Source organism: Palaemon carinicauda, chromosome 10 (assembly GCF_036898095.1).
Source record: "Palaemon carinicauda isolate YSFRI2023 chromosome 10, ASM3689809v2, whole genome shotgun sequence".
Taxonomy (NCBI): Eukaryota; Metazoa; Arthropoda; class Malacostraca; order Decapoda; family Palaemonidae; genus Palaemon; species Palaemon carinicauda.
The window spans coordinates 123,032,908-123,052,217 of record NC_090734.1 but is presented as its reverse complement, the minus strand read 5'-3'; the positions used below and the strand labels follow the sequence as shown (position 1 = coordinate 123,052,217).

Below are 19,310 nucleotides of genomic sequence, written 5' to 3'. Positions count from 1 at the left end.
TTCGTCAGACTTTATCTCATCAGTCTCCGTCGACTCATCGTTCGCCAGGTACTCACCAATTAGTCACTGATCTCCTAAGAGATCGGAAGTCAGACAATAGTCTTCCAGCCGTCTGTCTCTCGCTGCTCACCGTTCGCCAGCTCGCCGATCCCCTAAACGATCGGCAGGCAACCAGCATTCACCAACTGCTTGGCGCTCTCCGAAAAGCGTCATCCACCAGCATCTCGTCAGCATTCGCCAGAAAATAAGCGTTCACCTATGTCTTAGTTCACCAGAACGTTGCCATTCTAAGGAACGCCGATGTTCAAAAGAGAGGAGACCAACACCTAAGCCTTCTTCACTAGCTTCTAGGCGCTCCCCAAGACGTCGGCATTTGCCTTCTCGCCTCGTTTTCCTGCCCGCAATCGCAGGCATCGCGTTTTCCCAGAAGGACAGGACGTGACTAGGACGTCCCCCGATGGTCTCCCATTCGGGAAGACACAACCTTCAAGGCACCCAAGGAACCAGCATCTCATCCAGTCCCTTTTCTCCATAAGGGGTAACCTTCGAAACTGCAGCCCTCTGCCAGGTCGTCGTCTGTCTCAGGTATGGCTCCTTTACAGAGACCCTCACCATCGATTCTTTCAGGGGATCTTTCAGCCAGCGCCGCCGAGTGTCAGGAACCTTGGTTTGGAGCCCTAGTTAGGGCCGTCTATCAGGCTTTTTGTCGGTGGTGTTCCCCCTATTCCTCCCTCGGAATGTTACCATTGTATCCCTTAGGATCACAGAAACACTGCACCTTATAAGCGGAAGTCCTGAAGAATGCTTTTCAAAGGTCCTTTACAGATCTCCGGGTTTGTACAGTCAACTTTTTCTTGTAATAATTTAGCCATTAATTCCAAGAAGCATATAAATACAATATTGTTGTAGTGCTCCTTCAAAGGACCATTTTGCACTACCAATTTGAGCAATTTTTTTCACATTTATTACACAGCATTAACCTTTACATTTATAGATCATCTTGTAAATTTTTTGGTGTAGCAAAAGGAATTTTATCTAGCCAGTGTTCCTCATTCCTTAGATAATTTCTTTGGTACCAGAGGTTCAAGAATCGGGTCACCATTTTTGGGTTTCGTGGTGTGATCTAGTTGCTTTCGCTTTCTAAAAAATGTTATTCCAGAAATTCATCAGGCAGTGCATCGATAACTCTTTCAGTTTTCTTTACAAGATCTCGTTGTTACAGTATTTTGAGTTATGGTTTTCTCTTATTCCTTGATGGAGGCCTCCCTGCAATCTTCTGTTTATAGATGGTTTTTTCTTGATATTGTACGAAAACCAAGTCATTAAAAATGCTTTTATGATAAGGATTCCATGAGCCTTTTCTCTTTGTTGATTTTGGTGCTACACAGTGACGTTCAACTATTGTACACGAGTAGATTACTGTATGCAAATATACTCAAAAAGATTACCAAACAATAACAAAACAATAACAGCAAATGAAAATGATTGCCAGCAAACAGAAAATATATCTATATTTGAGATTTAACATATATATTTACAGCATTACACAAGATCCACAGAAATACTCACGGCGTACCAAATCTAAATAACAACATATGAATTCTTACGACGAAGTAGGTCTTGAGATTACATCACAAACTTCTATGCAGTGAGGGACAGACGACAGTGCTTAGTTTCAGATATAAAAGGTTGATATGTAGGATCACAGCTTCTGATGATGAAGAGATGAATATTTTTGAACTTCTTTCTCTTCTTCAAGATACTCTATTGTTGTGTGTAGTCACAGAGGGTGTAGCTGAAAAAATGTTTCCAAACACCAGCGTTGTATTATTCTACTCTTCCCTCCACTCACTTGGCACCCTTCTTTTATATAAGGGGGACCAATACTCCCAAATGTTCCTGACATACAAGAAGCACCCAGGACTGGCATTACGCAACATGACGCCACACGACAGACCCATTCTTGAATCATCTTATACAGTATACATATACATATATAAAAATTTGTTTTATTTTTAAATCAACATACATGAAAAAATAAGCCCTTTTCACAAGTTTTGTAGTACAATATACATGAATTTAACGTATATATAACATACACTACATCTTACGTCTAATGTAATCAAATTCTTGTCTGCTGTTTCTCATCTAGTAAGTTGTAGGAAGACAGTCTCTAATCAACAGATCAATGTACAGTAGATAAGTGGTTTTTCTCTGTCAAAACCATCAAGAGAAAGATATATTGTTTGTTCATCCAAACTTAGTGCTTGCTATCAACTGCATTCTTAAGCTGAGCTGACAAACTGTTCCGTATGAATGAGACCTGAGTTTTTCAACTATCAGTGCATTGTAAAGGAGACAAGGTTGTTTCTTTTTTGGGTCAGCTCTTTAGTCAAACTTCTTTATTTCTTGTGAGGTATGTTTCTCACAACTCCTTTTATCTTTTTCTGAAGAATTCCCTTGATCTCTTCAGGTTTTGTTCTCCTTCGCAAGAAGTCAACCTCTCTCTTTAACCCTTTTACCCCCAAAGGACGTACTGGTACGTTTCACAAAAGGCATCCCTTTACCCCCATGGACGTACCGGTACGTCCTTGCAAAAAAATGCTATAAAAAATTTTTTTTTATATTTTTGATAATTTTTTGAGAAAATTCGGGCATTTTCCAAGAGAATGAGACCAACCTGACCTCTCTATGACAAAAATTAAGGCTGTTAGAGCAATTTAAAAAAAATATACTGCAAAATGTGCTGGGAAAAAAATAACCCCTTGGGGGTTAAGGGTTGGAAATTTCCAAATACCCCGGGGGTAAAAGGGTTAATTGCTATTCAGTCTAAGATAACAAAAGGGTACTCTATTAAACAAATGCAATTTGGTAAAAGCAAAGATTTTTTCTATAAAAACTTGATACATTATCCTAAAAAATTCTCATCTCAACTTAATCCCCCTTTTTCTACTGGATCATGCTACAAAAATTATCCAATTAACCACCTGAAATATGAGATGTCTTTGTTTGTACATGATAACTTACTGGATTTTGCTTATATTCATCTACAGTTGAATGAGGTTTATGGGATTTCCTGCTAAATTAATGAATTTGTATTTAAAAAAGTATTGCTTCTAAAAAGTTGCACTTTTGCTCTGTTTACTTATGGAATATTTCTTAAAATTGCCAATAAAATACCCAATTTTTTTTCTGCATTGATCAGTATAGACTATGTGTATCTATTCTAGGTCGTTGTTCTCTATTAATGGGACATTTTTATTTATCATTATAGTCGCCACAGAGATTCCGGGTGAAATGACCCCTACACCCTGTTGACGTCATAGCCAATCATGTTGTCTCCCGCATTAACAGCGGTCACAGCACATCCCCTTAAAGTGATTATAAGTTAGTATACAAACACTTGACTTACAAACATTTGGAGGCACAAATATAAATCCAACTGAAGATAACAAAGATAAAGAAATACTTTAATAAAACAATATTATATCATTTCATACAAGAAGCAAAACAACACTTGTACAGCAATAACTTGATATCTATTTTGTATGACACTTAACTATTACTCGTCTTTCGTAGCTGGAAATCATAGGCATGGGATTCAGGTTAGGCCTACCCTAGGCCAAAATTAACAAAATTTCACTTGCAAACAAGTCTACTTACAAACAACTTCTTATAACCTATTAAGTTTGTAAGTTGAGGACCTTCTGTAATATAAAATTTGTAGGGGAGACAACGTGATTGGCTATGATGTCATCAGGGTGTGGGGCTTATTTCACCCAGAATCTTTCCGGCTACTATAGTCAAAGAATCTCTTCATTTCATACGTGCTGCAACAACTCTTCATAACTCTTACTTCACAGCCTTGTGTCTCTGCAGGTAACAAAAATGGTCTACTTTCATAGAACCTCTTACTTCATGTAGCTTTTATAATTTTGTAAAACTGTTTCTATTCTGGTGGAGAAGTATTGAATTAGAAGCTCAAGATAGAGACGATTGGCCCTTTGCATCAGTAGACGTATGAGGAGATGATGATCTTTTATATTCAGTAACGACCACCACATGCCCTCTTTCCTGATTGTATTTTGTCCTTATGCTCCTTTCCAGTGACCATCAGCTTCATTTAGCCTATGCTGATGTCTCTCCCCTCCATTGCATACTTTCAACTTTTAGAAATTTTCACCACCACCTCTTCTTCATACTATGATTTGATACTAGGTCATCAGCATGAAATTGCTCCCAGGGGTCTTCATTGTTACTCTTGTTTGTAGCTTACTTCATCGCAAAGACAAACGGCAAAGGTCTTACACTGATCCTTGAAGAACTTAAGCAAAACCCAGAATCCATTGATTTGTTGATCTTTCACGTCCCATTTTATGACTGAATATTTGTCACAAAATTTTGTTGCCTTTAATTTTAAACTATGGTTTTCATAGTTCTCAAGAAATATATCATCAAATCCAGCTTGAAAACTGGTTAATGTTCATAGGGCTTGCTTCATCATTAGAAATTAAGGTATCAACACTATTCTTCAGCTTTTTGTTTTCTTTTTTTATTACTGGATTGTTGTTCTCCTGTTTGTATATCAGCTACTGGCTAACATTTTTATCTGTTATACAAAATTGCTTAAAGGGATGGTTTCCATTTGATGTAGATGGTAATTTAGAATGTTAGTGGCACATGTTCTGTTTGGCTATCTTCTAAAATAGGGTTATTTATTGTGGAACTCTCGTCAGTGTCTGTAGTACCTTCATCCTCTTATAATCTGTTTTTCAATATTTAACTTAGCCGGTGATTATATAGCTGCAACTCTGTTGCTCGACAGACAACTCTACGGAAAAAACTCGCCAGCGATCGCTACACAGGTTGCGGGTGTGCCCAACAGCGCCATCTGTCGACCAGATACCCAGCTCTCAATGTAAACAAAGACTCAATTTTCTCTCTGTCGAGGTGTCGACAAGACGTACTTTACTCGCTGTTGCTAAATTGGAGTTTTTCACATCTATTTGGTGAAGTACTATATTCTAGTTTTGAGCTTTCGCTATGCAGGTGTTTTAAATGTTATATTTTATGAAAGAATTTCTTTGATAGTCTTCGTACTGTTTTCAAAGATGAACTAACGTTTAGTTTATTTATGCTACGCAGTTGTTGACGTTCAGGACGTTCAACATGCGCTCTATCGTTACGATAGAGAGAGAGTGTATCACGGTTTCACTTTGCAGTAAGAGTAAATCGATTCTGACGTTTTGTTCATTCTTTCTTAGCTTAAATGTTTTAAATTATAATTTAAAGGAACTTTTTATTTGAAAAACCTTTCAGTGTTTTCCTTTAGTCAAATAACATGTTTTTTTGACGAAATATAATTGGGCTCTTCTCTTAGGTGCGAAATCAAGAGAGAAAGAGAGAGAGAGAGAGAGACGGAGGGAGAGAGAGGAGAGAAAACGTTCCGTTCAAGCGGGTAACGTTGTTCTCGTGTTACTCGCGTCCCTAGTCGCTGTACGGGGAGGAAGGATAAAACGTTTTTAGGTTTTTATTCTCGTCCCCAGGCTATGTGCGGTGAGAGATTGAAAACGTAGTTTATATGAACTAGTGTTTAGTCTCTTTCCCAGCCACTGATTTTTTTATCTTAAAATATGTTTTCTGTTTTTTGCTGGTATTAATGAGCTTGCATTATACGACTGATTTCGCAATTACTACCTTTTAATGAAGGGTAGAATTGCGTGTTTCAGGTAGAAATCAGTAAAAGTTTCGATTTCAGTGAAATAAGTGCAAAACAGAAAATCGAAGTGATAAAGTGATATGCGCAAAGTGTTACAGTGTTGCGTCCGAGGGTTCGTCTGTTCGTGCCTGTCGTTCACCTAGTCCGGGACCTCTTGCATGCTCCCAAGCCCAGGGGAGAAGTAATGTCAAACGACTTATGGGTTCGAGAGGCCTTGATCAACGAACAGACGTTTTCCCTCTATGGTATCGGGTGTATCTTACCAAGATCTCCCCTACCATAAGACGAGAGAGACGTTGTTTCTCCTCGTCATCCGAAGGCTTTTCGCATAAGAAACCTGTCACAAGGTTTCGAAGCCCTTAAGCGAAAGTCAGTCCTTTCAGGACAGGTCCAGCGTCCTGGTTACAACCATTAGGACAGCTCTGACCCTATGCAGTCATCGGATAACTGCTCGCCGCCTAACAAAAGCGTAACACAGACTCCGAGAGTCTTTTTTTGTTGGCAAAGTGTTGCGGTCACAGACGTTACCCTCGTCTCTTACCACAACCATTTCCGTTGATCCTTAATGGGTTGTATGGCAAGACATGCAGTATATGCTTGCCTCCCTTATGGAAGACTATTCTGCCGATTAGTCCGTTGAGTCTAGCCGTTTATCTCATCGATATCCTGGCTTTCAGCCAACCTAACGTTCCCTTGTGCTTACTGTTGACGTTGGCGTAGCTTAGTCACGTCAGTCAGGTTGTTTAGAACCACACTCGATGCGGTCTCGTGTGGTTTTTCAGCCGCATTTGGACGTTAGGCCACTTGCTGATGCTCCTGTTGACGTTCAAGACGTTCACTAACAATCGGAGTTGACTTGTTTTGACGCTGTGCGTCAACCTCCGCATTCTAGAGTTGTTTTGACTGCTCAGTCTAGGCAGTCAAAGCAGTCTCGAGTGGACGCTGTGCGTCCTCACGCACCTGTTGTGGTTGACAGTTCAGTTGTTGACAGTTCACAGACTGTCAAGCAGTTACATGACGTTGCGTTCTGGTCTGCTACTAATGCACCAGTGAGTGTGGACTCTGCTTGTAAAGCATTGCCACCACAGTAGGTCTCTCCCTTGCTTGAGACTCAGCTTTTATCGGACAAGGTTCCTGTAGATGAGGAAGTTGCTGTTCCCCCTCCTACTGATATTCCCTTGAGGACTCTGTCAGATGGAGAGGAGCCTAAAGCTGCTTAGCCCCCTATGGACTTTAATTAAATCATGATGATTTTTTTTTAAGGATCTTTGTCCAGATCTTTTTGTAACTGCTGCTCCTCGTTCGCCTAAACGTCAGAGCTTACACTAGGCCTAGCTACTTCGAAGCCGTTGTTTTTAAGCTAGTGCTCTCTCGCTCTCCTAGAGAGCTTTACGTTGGCTAGGCGACTGGTTTTTCACCAGGAAGAGTTTGGGGGATACAGCCTTTGCTTTCCCTTCTTTTAAACTGGTTTATAGAGCGAGAGTCTGATATGACACGAGAGAAGTTCTCGGCTTGGGAGTTCATGCCTCTGCCCAGATAGACTTCTCAATTCTCGTAGACTCTCCCTGGCGCCTGGCCAGGAGACGCTCCAAGTTTACAGGTCAACTTCACAGCTGTTTTTGAGCCTTTGAAGTTTTGCTGTACAATTATGTCATGCATAACAAGGCTTTCAGGGATGGTAAGCGGTACCGCCTCAGTCGCTAACCCCGTCTGTTGCCGCACCTGCTCCCGTAGACCCTAAATGGGCTTTGCTGCAAGACATGCAGTCCAAGCTTGCGTCCTTGATAGAGGACTTTAATGCGGAGAAGGTTGCTACCGAACCTTCTGGCCAACAACCTTCCAACCGGTCGGTTGTGCGCCCTGTTGACGCCGAGGTAACCTACTCGCGTCTGCCAGTTGAGGTGGTTCCTCCACCGATGCGACCCAGTGTGGGTTGCCAGCCGCACGTTGACGTTAAGCGACGCTCGGAGGTGGTTGTTGACGTTCAGGACGTTCAACAATCAGCAGAGGTGACTTGTTTTGACGCAGTGCGTCAACCTCAGCAACCCAGTAGGGTGTTGACTGCACAACCCAGACGGTCTAGACAGTCTCGGGTTGACGCTGTGCTTCCTCGCGCACCCATGGTTGTTGACAGTTCACAGACTGTGCAGCAGTTCCATGATGTTGCGTACGGCTCCGTCACGCATGCACCAGTGCGACCGGACTCAGCGAGCCAGACGTTGCCCACTCCGTTGCCGTTTCCTCATCAGTTTTCGGATGAGGAACCCTCTGATGAGGATATTGCTGAACAACAAGACGATCAGCCCCCAGAATAGATCAAGCCCTGCTATCCATCCAGAAGATGCTGAAGAAGGAACGCTGCTCAGTCAGGCTGTGGATGAGTCTGGTAGGGACGCTGTCATCCGTGGAACAATTTGTGTCACTAGGAAGACTACACCTCCATCCTCTTCAATACCATCTAGCTTTTCACTGGAAAAAGGACAAGACGCTAGAAGCGGTCTCGATCCCGGTTTCCGAAAAGATAAAGTCTTGTCTGACTTGGTGGAAGGACAATATCAACCTAAGAGAGGGTCTTCCCCTGGCTGTTCAGACTCCCAACCACGTTCTCTTCTCGGACGCATCGGACGTGGGCTGGGGCGCGACACTAGACGGTCGGGAATGCTCAGGACTGTGGAACTCGAGTCAGAGGAGCATGCATATCAACTGCAAGGAGCTGTTGGCAGTACATCTGGCCTTGAAAAGCTTCAAGTCTCTCCTTCGAGGCAAAGTGGTGGAAGTTTACTCGGACATCACCACGGCCTTGGCGTACATCTCCAAACAAGGAGGTACCCACTCACTGACGTTGTACGAGATCGCAAGGGACCTGCTCATCTGGTCAAAAGGTCAAGACATCTCCCTAGTAACGAGGTTCATCCAAGGCGACTTGAACGTCATAGCAGATTGTCTCAGTCGGAAAGGGCAAGTAATTCCAACCGAATGGACCCTCCACAAGGATGTGTGCAAGAGACTTTGGGCCACTTGGGGTAAAACCATCCATAGATCTCTTTGCAACCTCGCTGACCAAGAGGCTTCCAATCTATTGCTCTCCAGTCTCGGACCCAGCAGCAATACATATAGATGCTTTCCTCCTAGATTGGTCACATATGGATCTTTACGCATTCCCACCGGTCAAGATTGTCAACAAGGTACTGCAGAAGTTCGCCTCTCACGAAGGGACAAGGTTGACGTTAGTTGCTTCCCTCTGGCCCGCGAGAGAATGTTCACCGAGATACTTCGATGGTTAGCAGACGTTCCCAGTAGTCTTCCTCTAAGGGTAGACCTTCTACGTCAGCCACACGTAAAGAAGGTACTCCAAAGCCTCCACGCTCTTCGTCTGACTGCCTTCAGACTATCGAAAGACTCTGGAGAGCTAGAGGCTTTTCGAAGGAAGCAGCCAGTGCGATTGCTAGAGCAAGGAGAGCGTCTTCCATTAGAGTCTACCAATCGAAGTGGGAAGTCTTCCGAGACTGGTGCAAGTCAGTTTCTGTATCCTCGACCAGTACCTCTGTAGCTCAAATAGCTGTTTTTCTCTTATACCTGAGAAAAGGACGATCCCTTTCAGCTCCCACTATCAAGGGCTACAGAAGCATGTTGGCATCGGTCTTCCGGCATAGAGGCTTAGATCTTTCCAAACATAAAGATCTGCAAGACCTCCTTAAGTCTTTTGAGACCACCAAGGAGCGTCGTTTGGCTACCCCTGGATGGAATTTAGACGTGGTACTAAGATTCTTCATGTCAGACAGGTTGGAGCCGTTACAATCAGCCTCCCTGAAAGATCTCACTCTTAAGACTCTTTTCCTGGTATGCTTAGCCTCGGCTAAAAGAGTCAGTGAGATTCATGCCTTCAGCAAGAACATCGGATTTTCGTCAGAAAAAGCCACTTGTTCGCTACAACTTGGTTTTCTAGCCAAAAATGAGCTGCCTTCTCGGCCTTGGCCTAAATCTTTCGATATCCCCAGCTTATCAGAGATCGTAGGCAATGAACTAGAAATAGTCTTATGCCCTGTTAGAGCTCTTAAGTTCTATTTAAAGCGTACTAAACCTTTACAAGGCCAATCTGAAGCTTTATGGTGTTCAGTTAAGAAACCATCCTTGCCTATGTCAAAGAATGCTTGGTCAGACTTTATCAGATTGTTAATACGAGAAGCTCATTCACATCTGAGTGAGGAAGACCGAACTTTGCTTAAGGTGAAGACGCACGAAGTTAGAGCTGTAACAACTTCCGTGGCCTTTAAGCAAAATATATCTCTGCAAAGTATAATGGACGCAACCTATTGGAGAAGCAAGTCAGTGTTCGCGTCATTTTACTTGAAAGATGTCCAGTCTCTTTACAAGAACTGCTACACACTGGGACCATTCGTAGCAGCGAGTGCAGTAGTGGGTGAGGGCTCAACCACTACAATTCCCTTATTCCTTATCCTTTTAATCTGTCTCTTGAAATGTTGTTTTTTTATGGGTTGTCCGGAAGGCTAAGAAGCCTTTCGCATCCTGGTTGATTTGGCGGGTGGTCAAAGTCATTTCTTGAGAGCGCCTAGATTAGGGGTTTGATGAGGTAGTAGGTTGGCCAAGGCACCAGCCGCCCGTTGAAATACTACCGCCAGAGAGTTATGGGGTCCTTTGACTGGCCAGACAGTACTACGTTGGATCCTTCTCTTTGGTTACGGTTCTTTCTCTTTGCCTACACATACGCCGAATATTCTGGCCTATTCTTAACAGATTCTCCTCTGTCCTCACACACCTGACAACACTGAGGTTACTAAACAATTCTTCTTCGCTCAAGGGGTTAACTACTGCACTGTATTTGTTCTGTGGCTACTTTCCTCTTAGTAAGGGTAGAAGAGACTCTTTAGCTATGGTAAGCAGCTCTTCTAGGAGAAGGACACTCCAAAATCAAACCATTGTTCTCTAGTCTTGGGTAGTGCCATAGCCTCTGTACCATGGTCTTCCACTGTCTTGGGTTAGAGTTCTCTTGCTTGAGGGTACAATCAGGCACACTATTCTATTTAATTTCTCTTCCTCTTGTTTTGTTAAAGTTTTCATAGTTTATATAGGAAATATTTATTTTAATGTTACTCTTCTTAAAATATTTTATTTTTCCTTCTTTCCTTTCCTTACTGGGCTATTTTCCCTGTTGGGGCCCCTGGGCTTATAGCATTTTGCTTTTCCAGCTAGGGTTGTAGCTTAGCAAATAATAATAATAATAATAATAATGTTGTATGGGTTGCAACCCTTGATACTTCAGATCCTAGGGGTCGATCAGCATCCTAAGAGGATCGCGAGGCTCCGTAAGGAAGACGTACTTAAAAGGCAGAGTATTGTTCAAGTCGACTTCCTTACCAGGTACCTATTTATTTTGTTTTTGTTATTTTGATAACTTCTAAAATGAAATAAAAAACTCTTAGCTCATAAAAGTGTAAACATATATTACTGGTCTCTACCCACCATCCTGGGTGTGAATCAGCTATATAATCACCGGCTAAGTTAAATATTGAAAAATGTTATTTTGATTATAAAATAAATTTTTGAATATACTTACCCGGTGATTATAAATTAAATGACCCTCCCTTCCTCCCCAATAGAGACGCAGTGGGACGAGGAGAAAATTGAGTCTTTGTTTACATTGAGAGCTGGGTATCTGGTCGACAGATGGCGCTGTTGGGCACACCCGCAACCTGTGTAGCGATCGCTGGCGAGTTTTTTCCGTAGAGTTGTCTGTCGAGCAACAGAGTTGCAGCTATATAATCACCGGGTAAGTATATTCAAAAATTTATTTTATAATCAAAATAACATATTTCTGCCTAGCAAATCTGAAGGTTTCACTATCATGCCAATGAGGTTAAGGTTTTTCATGTCCTAACAACCTACTGCACACAGCAATGCTTTAACTATCTTTATGGAATTTTGCCAGAGCACAGTAATGAAATCTTGAGACTAATTGGCCATGTCTGTATTGAATGCTATTTACTTTGTCAAGTAAATTTAACAGTACACTACTAGGTACTTGAAGTTTTCCCATCTAATGCCACTATAACACTGTCAAGTACTTTTCTTGTCAGTAGTCTTGATGACAACAATTTTAAGTTAAGAAGGTGGTTAAAAGCTACTTTATTGTGCCATGGACTATTCAACTTACATTTGCTAGCTCTCAGTGCTGTTTTTTATGTAAGCATGGAGTTTTTTCTGAATCTATATGTATTTGTAAGTGATATTCATCTCTCATTTCCCACATATACCATTCTGTTCTTTGAGAGCTCACTTCTGCAAATTAGTGGCCTTTGTTTTGTTTCAGGTGACTGTTTATTTATTTTTATTAATAATGCCCTAAACAGTCTTAATGAAGCCTAACAAGATATGTAATTTAGATTGAGAACTAAAAGATCTGCAATTACAGATTATTGGATACAGTGGTCAGTATGCTATATACATTATATTTTTTTTTAAATATTTCTTTATTTTCCTTTGAAGTTAAACTGGTCATTGTAGTAATAGAAGATGTAGCAGTAGGTCTCTAAACATCATGAAATAGTTTGACTTCAGATTGTTTGGGAATTAGAGTTCATAAGCAAAACTAAGAGTCAAGAGCTGAGAAATGGTAAAATAGTAAAATCACCACTGTAGTCATAACATCAAGATGTGACATCAGCAAATGTTCGAATTTTAACCCTTTAACCCCCAGGCTATTTGGAAATTTCCAACCCTTAACCCCCAGGGAGTTATTTTTTTCCCAGCACATTTTGCAGTATATTTTTTTTTAAATTGCTCTAAAAGCCTTAATTTTTGTCATAGAGAGGTCAGGTTGGTCTCATTCTCTTGGAAAATGCCTGAATTTAAAAAAAAAAAATTATCAAAAATATAAAAAAAAAAAATGTATAGCATTTTTTTTGCTAGGACGTACTGGTACGTCCATGGGGGTAAAGGGATGGCTTTTGTGAAACGTACCAGTACGTCCTTTGGGGGTAAAAGGGTTAACCATGCCTTCGGATTTTTTTAGCAAAAAGAAGTGTATGAAGAAATACTTGTTCCAATTATTGATATATAAGCTACCTAATAATATGTTTTAGTAGACAGTAATAACATGGTGAATTTGATGTTTTCAAAAAGTATTCCACTGCCTGTGTTAGGAGTTGAATTATTGTTACATAATGGAATTTGTGCTTATTCTTCCCTAATTTTGCACAGGTCGATTAATGGTAGGATTGAGATGGTGGAATTACATAGATGACGAAGGGCAGAGTCATTGGGTGTTTGAAGCCCGTAAGGTGAGGGTCTCTAAAAATTTATCTTTAATCTTATTTCAATTTTGATGTTTTGATGTAATTTTTTACTCTAATGTTATTATTGTCACTTCTCTTAGTTAAGTACGCACAGTGTATCCTTAAAGTATTTGCCTTTAAAGGCACAAGTGCGTTACAATATCCATAACATAACTTTGCCTGATGCTAGGGTGGTCTTCAGGGTCGTGTGTCGCAGACGGAAGTGCGTGTCTTCTGGGCATCCCTTGTGGCGTTCCCTATCATATGGAGTATACTCTTCCTGATTGCATTGTTTTCCTTCAACTTGAAATGGGCTGTAAGTATTTCATAAATTTTTTTTTCATTAAAAATCTGATTTTTAAATTAGAAATTTTGCTCTGCTACTACGGTATAATAAATTCATATCCGCCATGCAATATTATATTTGTTTTTAAATTTACACATTTAAATCTTGATAGAGTATGCTTGATGAACATGATGGTAATAGAAAAGGAATTCTTGAGTGACTTTTGTAAGAACTTTTGTTAAACCTATTTATAAAATTTTATTGTTGACCACTGATTTGGCTTTATATATTTTTTCTCTATTTTTCAACTGTTCTATATTACCAATACAGACTTATTTTGTTAAATCTTCCACCAATGTATATGTACAATATATTTTACAGGTATACAGTAACTACAGTACTTTTAAAACAGATTTTTGCTTGCTTTATACTTGTCTGAATAGTGCATACTGTATAATGTATTGATATCTTCTTTCCATTCTGTTATAACCTGCAAGTAATTATCTTCCAAGGTCAGAAAACATGATCCTAGTTTTTCTGATTTATATTACTCTTTAAGTAAATAGTACTTTATAGTATGTCTGTTTATTGATTTATGTTAGTTAGTTATTCTTATTTTTCTCTTATTCCTTTTTTCCTTATATAGCCTACAATACAGTATAATACTTAAGTTAATGACATTTTAGGTTTACTGTGGTATTATAGAACTATAGGGACCTTTCCTCCTCCTCTTCCACTAGACCCTAAGGTTACGGTCATTAACCCTAGTTATTTGCCGGAGAGACTCCTCAGTACCAATCTCATCACAACCAGGAGCAACTGTAATGGAAGTCAGGGCTATGAACACCCTCCAGGCCACATTCAAGTTAGACTATTGGTCTGGCACTGTCGGTTACCTCGCTGATACCTCAGACTTAACTGATCCAGAAAAGAAGCAGACATTAACGGACACTGTGCTGACAGGTGCCAGGGGGGTCGGGTACGTGATGTACCAGGTAGCCAACGAGTGAGCTAACTGGGGGCTCAAGTGCTGTAAAACTATGACCTCCGGGATGCATAGCACATCGGTAGGAGAGAGAAATTAGACCTGTGTAAGCACATCAGTAGGAGAGAGAAATTAGACCTGAGTATTGCCACTCATACAACCACTTCATTATTTCCTCCAGAAGACATAGTATCCACCACGGAGGAATGGAATAAAGGTGCCCAAGACTCCTTGATGCAAAGGACAGTATCATTTGTGCTCCCCACCCGTCAACATCAGGTCAATCACAGCCAGAAAATTGGCCCATGCCACCTAAGAAAAGAGGAAGCTGGAAACCCAAGGGTCCAGTGACAGCTGAATCCAAAGGACCAGAAGAAAGAGCCCAAACTGGAGTTTTCCTTGGAAGCTGGTAACCCAAAGTCCCAGCCACAGCCGAATTGCTAGCATGGAGCGGAAAGGAAATAAACGACAGGTCAACCGTACCTGGATGGGCCACACCTTGAGTGGGCTGACCATAGAGGAAGCAGAACGATGCCTCTACTGTTCTAGCCATAAGTGAGACATCCACAGGAGATCCAAGGACACCAAATCCAGGCGGACCAGTAACCGGCTTAATGGAACCCTAACTTGGATCTGACCTAGGCAATAAAGTACAGTAGTCATTGAGATATCTTTGGAGGGATACTTTTTCAAGAAACCCAATGCCTCCTCTGAGGAACCCTGCAGCAAAGCTTCCTCTGAGGAATCTAGGTCATCCTCATATCCAAAGTTTTGAACATGAATAGAGGTCTGGTTCCTTATGACCCATTTTCCTAAAGTCCTAACTGCTGAAATTGGAAGATCAAGACTAATAAAATCTCTTGCGATCCTTACTGGGTAAATACTCGGCAGGCTTTGCAATCTCAAAAAATCCTTTCACCCACATTGAAAGGAGGAAAACGGCCTTAGCTCTCAGATCCTCTGCCTCAGGATCCGTATTCCAAGCAGAATTGATCCACTCCAAACAAATGGAACATTTTCCAAGGTCCAAACCCTGTCCCAATCAGCAAAACGATCACAATGCACCCAAAAACACTTGACTCCATTTTGGGTTACTCCAGTTATTACATCCAACCCCAATGCATTTTGGCATAATGTCATAATGTCATTTATCTGGAAAAGAAATATTTTAAATGAACCCCCCCCATTTTAAAGTCACAACAGAAAGGAGTTGTATATTTTCTATCTCCCTCCTATCATAATCACAAAACTGTCAGAAATAGGCTCACAAACGAGTTCTCACCTCTATGATATTCATTTCAATAAGAAAGGCTAAGGTTTATCCTAGCCCTAAAATCATAGTGACCTCATGATGTGCCAAGGCAAAGGTATGCGAACAAAACACCATAAGTGAGCGTACCAGTAACAAGTCTTAAATAGAATAAGAATTGAAGTAACATGAAAAGATGGCTGCTCAGCCAGCTCTCGCACATCATCGTCATAGACCCAATTGGAGGAGGGCGGGAACAACTCCCCCTCCACAATATTTAGTATTCAAATACATTCATGTACTGTATGTGACAATACTGTTATTAATAGGTTATCACTAAAACCATCAACTACAGAGGTATCTATGTTATAAAATAGTTGTAATACATCTTAATTAGACAAATCCTGCCTCGAGCCTAACCTCTACATTAGAACTAACCACCAACAATAAAAAACACTCGGTTCAGGAATCATCTAACATTGTGCCAGTAAATTAACTGCTGTTACAAATAAGTCTAATAATATTCACGATTGTAAACCCCAAGACAAACTCCAATATGGTTCTGCTAGCATAACCATACTTATAAATGCCTGAAAATGCCTTTCTTTGTATTTCATAATTAACTGTGATAAATGAAACTTGTTCTTATTAATGAAATTAGAGTTACCAAGAATGGCACTGCCAATTAAAGTAACCCTAGTCTTCAACAGTGTAACTACAATTATCAAATAAGGGACATATAGGCTATGCCAATTAGGCATAAACTGAATACTGTATAATTTAGAATCAATTATGAATGACTAAGAACCAACCCTGAATAGAAGACATTCATGAAAGCTAAGCTATACTGATTGAGTCTCTGACCAACCAAGCAATCACATAAACAAAATTACTCAACTGTAAGTACTTTAACCTAGATCATGCTTTATGTAAAGGAATTAAGTAGCAAAAGTATAAAAAATCTAATTTTGGATACTTGATGTTTGTAAATCACTACATTTACATGTAGTAGACCAAATAGCGAATGAAGGTTGAGGGTTTTTTTGTGGCAGTCAGCTGAGAGGATGTTTCCTTTCTATGGCATCACGCATGACATCATTCATTGCAGACAAATTTCAACTATTGAGGTACTGTGGCGAGTTCTATTGTGTCTGAACTCGTGTCTTCCTTATACACTTTGAGTTCGTGTTTTACACATCGATACAATGGCTCTAAAAGCAGGGGAGACGATATTTCTTTGGTATTTATGTCGGATTAGATTCCCTGTTCTAACCTTAGACTTGAAAGTCCTTGGAGACCACACACCACTTTAGCCACAAAAATTTGGTTTTAAAAGTTGAATGGTGATATATATGAGAGGAATTTTTATGTTTTGAATTCCTTGATATAATTTTTAAGTTTTTTACTCTTTGGAAACATTTAGTTTTATAATTTCCAATCTGGAATTTCTACTCAATCTTTCTTAGTTTAAGGTGAATTACCTTCAAAATAGTTTCAAATAAAGGTAAGTCTCTAGTAGTAAAAAGTACATAGTTAGACAAGCGTTTAAGATTTCTTAAATCTATCCTTTACTATCCCACCTCCATCTCACTCTGGAAGTTAGCAATTTGGATGCAAGGCAAAGTTCATAGAAATAAAAAAAATTCTAATAATAAAATTACTTGCTTAGCATTCATATGCATTCATATCCAAACTGCATAGGATATTTGCCTCTGACATTCGGTTTTGCAACTCCAGGGCGATTTATCCTGAAAATGAGTGTTTCAAATTCTATCTCCTCCATCGATGCTTAATCTTAAGACCTTGGGTTACTACCCTGTATAGTCCTGATGTAGACCTCCAATAAAATAGCTTTTTTTTTTTTCTAAAAGTCATTTTTTTTTGCTAGATATGAATATTTTCATTATGGTAAAAAAATAATCCCCTTAAATCAGGGAGAAAACTAAGAGAAAGAATATGAAACAAAAATTGGAAAAAAGGGCTCTCTTTTATAATTTTATAATGTCTTTCTAAGTTATATACCAAATTTCAAAGCAATATCTTTAAAACTAAGGGAGAAGATAGAATTTGATGGTTAATTAGTACTGTATAGTTTTGAGATACGAGCGTTCAAAGTTTTTCTTTGTGTTTTTATAAAAGCAATGTTAATAAATCAAGATTATTATGAATTTTATGTTCCTTTTTGGATATTGATATTATTATTATTATTATTGAAAGCCAAACTACAACCCTAGTTGGAAAAGCAAGATGCTATAAGCCCAAGGGCTCCAACAGGGGAAAATAGCCGAGTGTGGAAAGGAAATAAGGAAATAGATAAGCTACAAGAGAAGTAATAGATAATCAAAACAAAATATTTTAAGAATAGAAACTACTTTAAATTAGATATCTTATATATAAACTATAAAAACTTCAAAACAATCAAGAGGAAGAGAAACAAGATAGAAGAGTGTGCCCAAGTGTACCCTCAAGTAAGAAAACTCTAATCCAAGACAGTGGAAGGCCATGGTACAGAGGCTGTGGCACTACCCAAAATTAGAGAACAATGGTTTAAATTTGGAGTGTCCTCCTAGAAGAGCAGCTTACCATAGCTAAAGAGTCTCTTCTACCCTTGCCAAAAGGAGAGTAGCCTCTGAACAATGACATTGCAGTAGTGAACCCCTTATGCAAAGAAAAATGTTTGGTATTCCTAGTGTTGTCAGGTGTGTGAGGACAGAGGAAAATGTGGAAAGAGTAGGCCAGACTATTCAGTGTATTGTGTAGGCAAACACATAATGAGCCGTAACCAGAGAAAGGGATCTAATGTAGTACTGTCCGGCCAGTTAAGGGACCCAATAACACTCTAGTGGTAGTATCTCAACAAAGTTATTCATCATAATTTAATCATGAATTAAGATCCCTTTGCTCAATATCTTGCTTCTTTAGGCAAGATGGCCACTCCTTCATCATCTCTCTCCTTCACTAACTCTGCTAATATTGTTGATATTACCCACTTCTGAACTCTTGTTACAGCAAATTTTCTTCTTCCTTATGTTAGCGAGATGTTGAAATTGTCTTTTCCTCTTTGAAATAGCTATAAAACTAAGGGAGAAGTTAGAATTTGAAGCTCAATATGTATAGTTTTGAGATACGGGCGTTCAAAGTTTTTCTTTATATTTTTACAAAGACAATATTAATAAATCATTATTATGAATTTCATGTTCCTTTTTGGATATTAATAAACCAAAACAATGTTATTTATCATAGTTTAATCATAAATGAAGATCCCTTTGCTCAATATCTTGCTTCTTTAGACGAGACAGTTACTCCATCATCTCTCTCCTTCACTAACTGCACTAATATCGCCGATATTACCCACTTCTGAAATCTTATTATAGTGAATTTTCTTCTTCCTTATGTTAGCGAGATGTTGAAATTTTCTTTTCCTCTTTGGCTTGAAATTCTTGCTGAAACCAAGAAAAACACTTATAATCGAGTGAATGTCAGAGGTCAAACTCAAACCTGTACTCTCTCTGAGGTTTGTGCTAGCACTGAAGGCCGAAGGGTGTAATTACCGTGTAATACTTTGTCTTGTGACTCATGGAATCTACACAGATGCCATTGCTCACAATTTGTTTTATTTTGGAATGTAATTATCAAAATTTACGATAACTGAAGAAATACTGCATTTTCTTGTAGGAATCAATGTTTTTTGTTTATTGAGTTACTTTTACTAATCACCCTATAACTATGAAAGTAAGAGGAATTTTGACAAAATATTTTGTATACACATTCTCCATTGC

The 19,310-nt window shown here is 39.6% G+C and overlaps 1 protein-coding gene across 2 annotated transcripts in view; it reads left to right on the top strand.

Annotated features, from left to right (window-relative positions):
• LOC137648722 (uncharacterized Golgi apparatus membrane protein-like protein CG5021) overlaps nt 1–19,310 on the top strand; it is an 81,034-nt gene that overhangs the window by 56,125 nt on the left and 5,599 nt on the right. The window contains exons 4-5 of one of the 2 annotated variants that reach the window (XM_068381777.1): nt 12,938–13,017; nt 13,214–13,327. In XM_068381777.1, the coding sequence (XP_068237878.1) occupies nt 12,938–13,017; nt 13,214–13,327 (194 nt within the window). Of the gene's footprint in view, nt 1–12,937; nt 13,018–13,201; nt 13,328–19,310 lie in introns of both variants that reach the window. The other variant, XM_068381776.1, reaches the window with a different exon arrangement.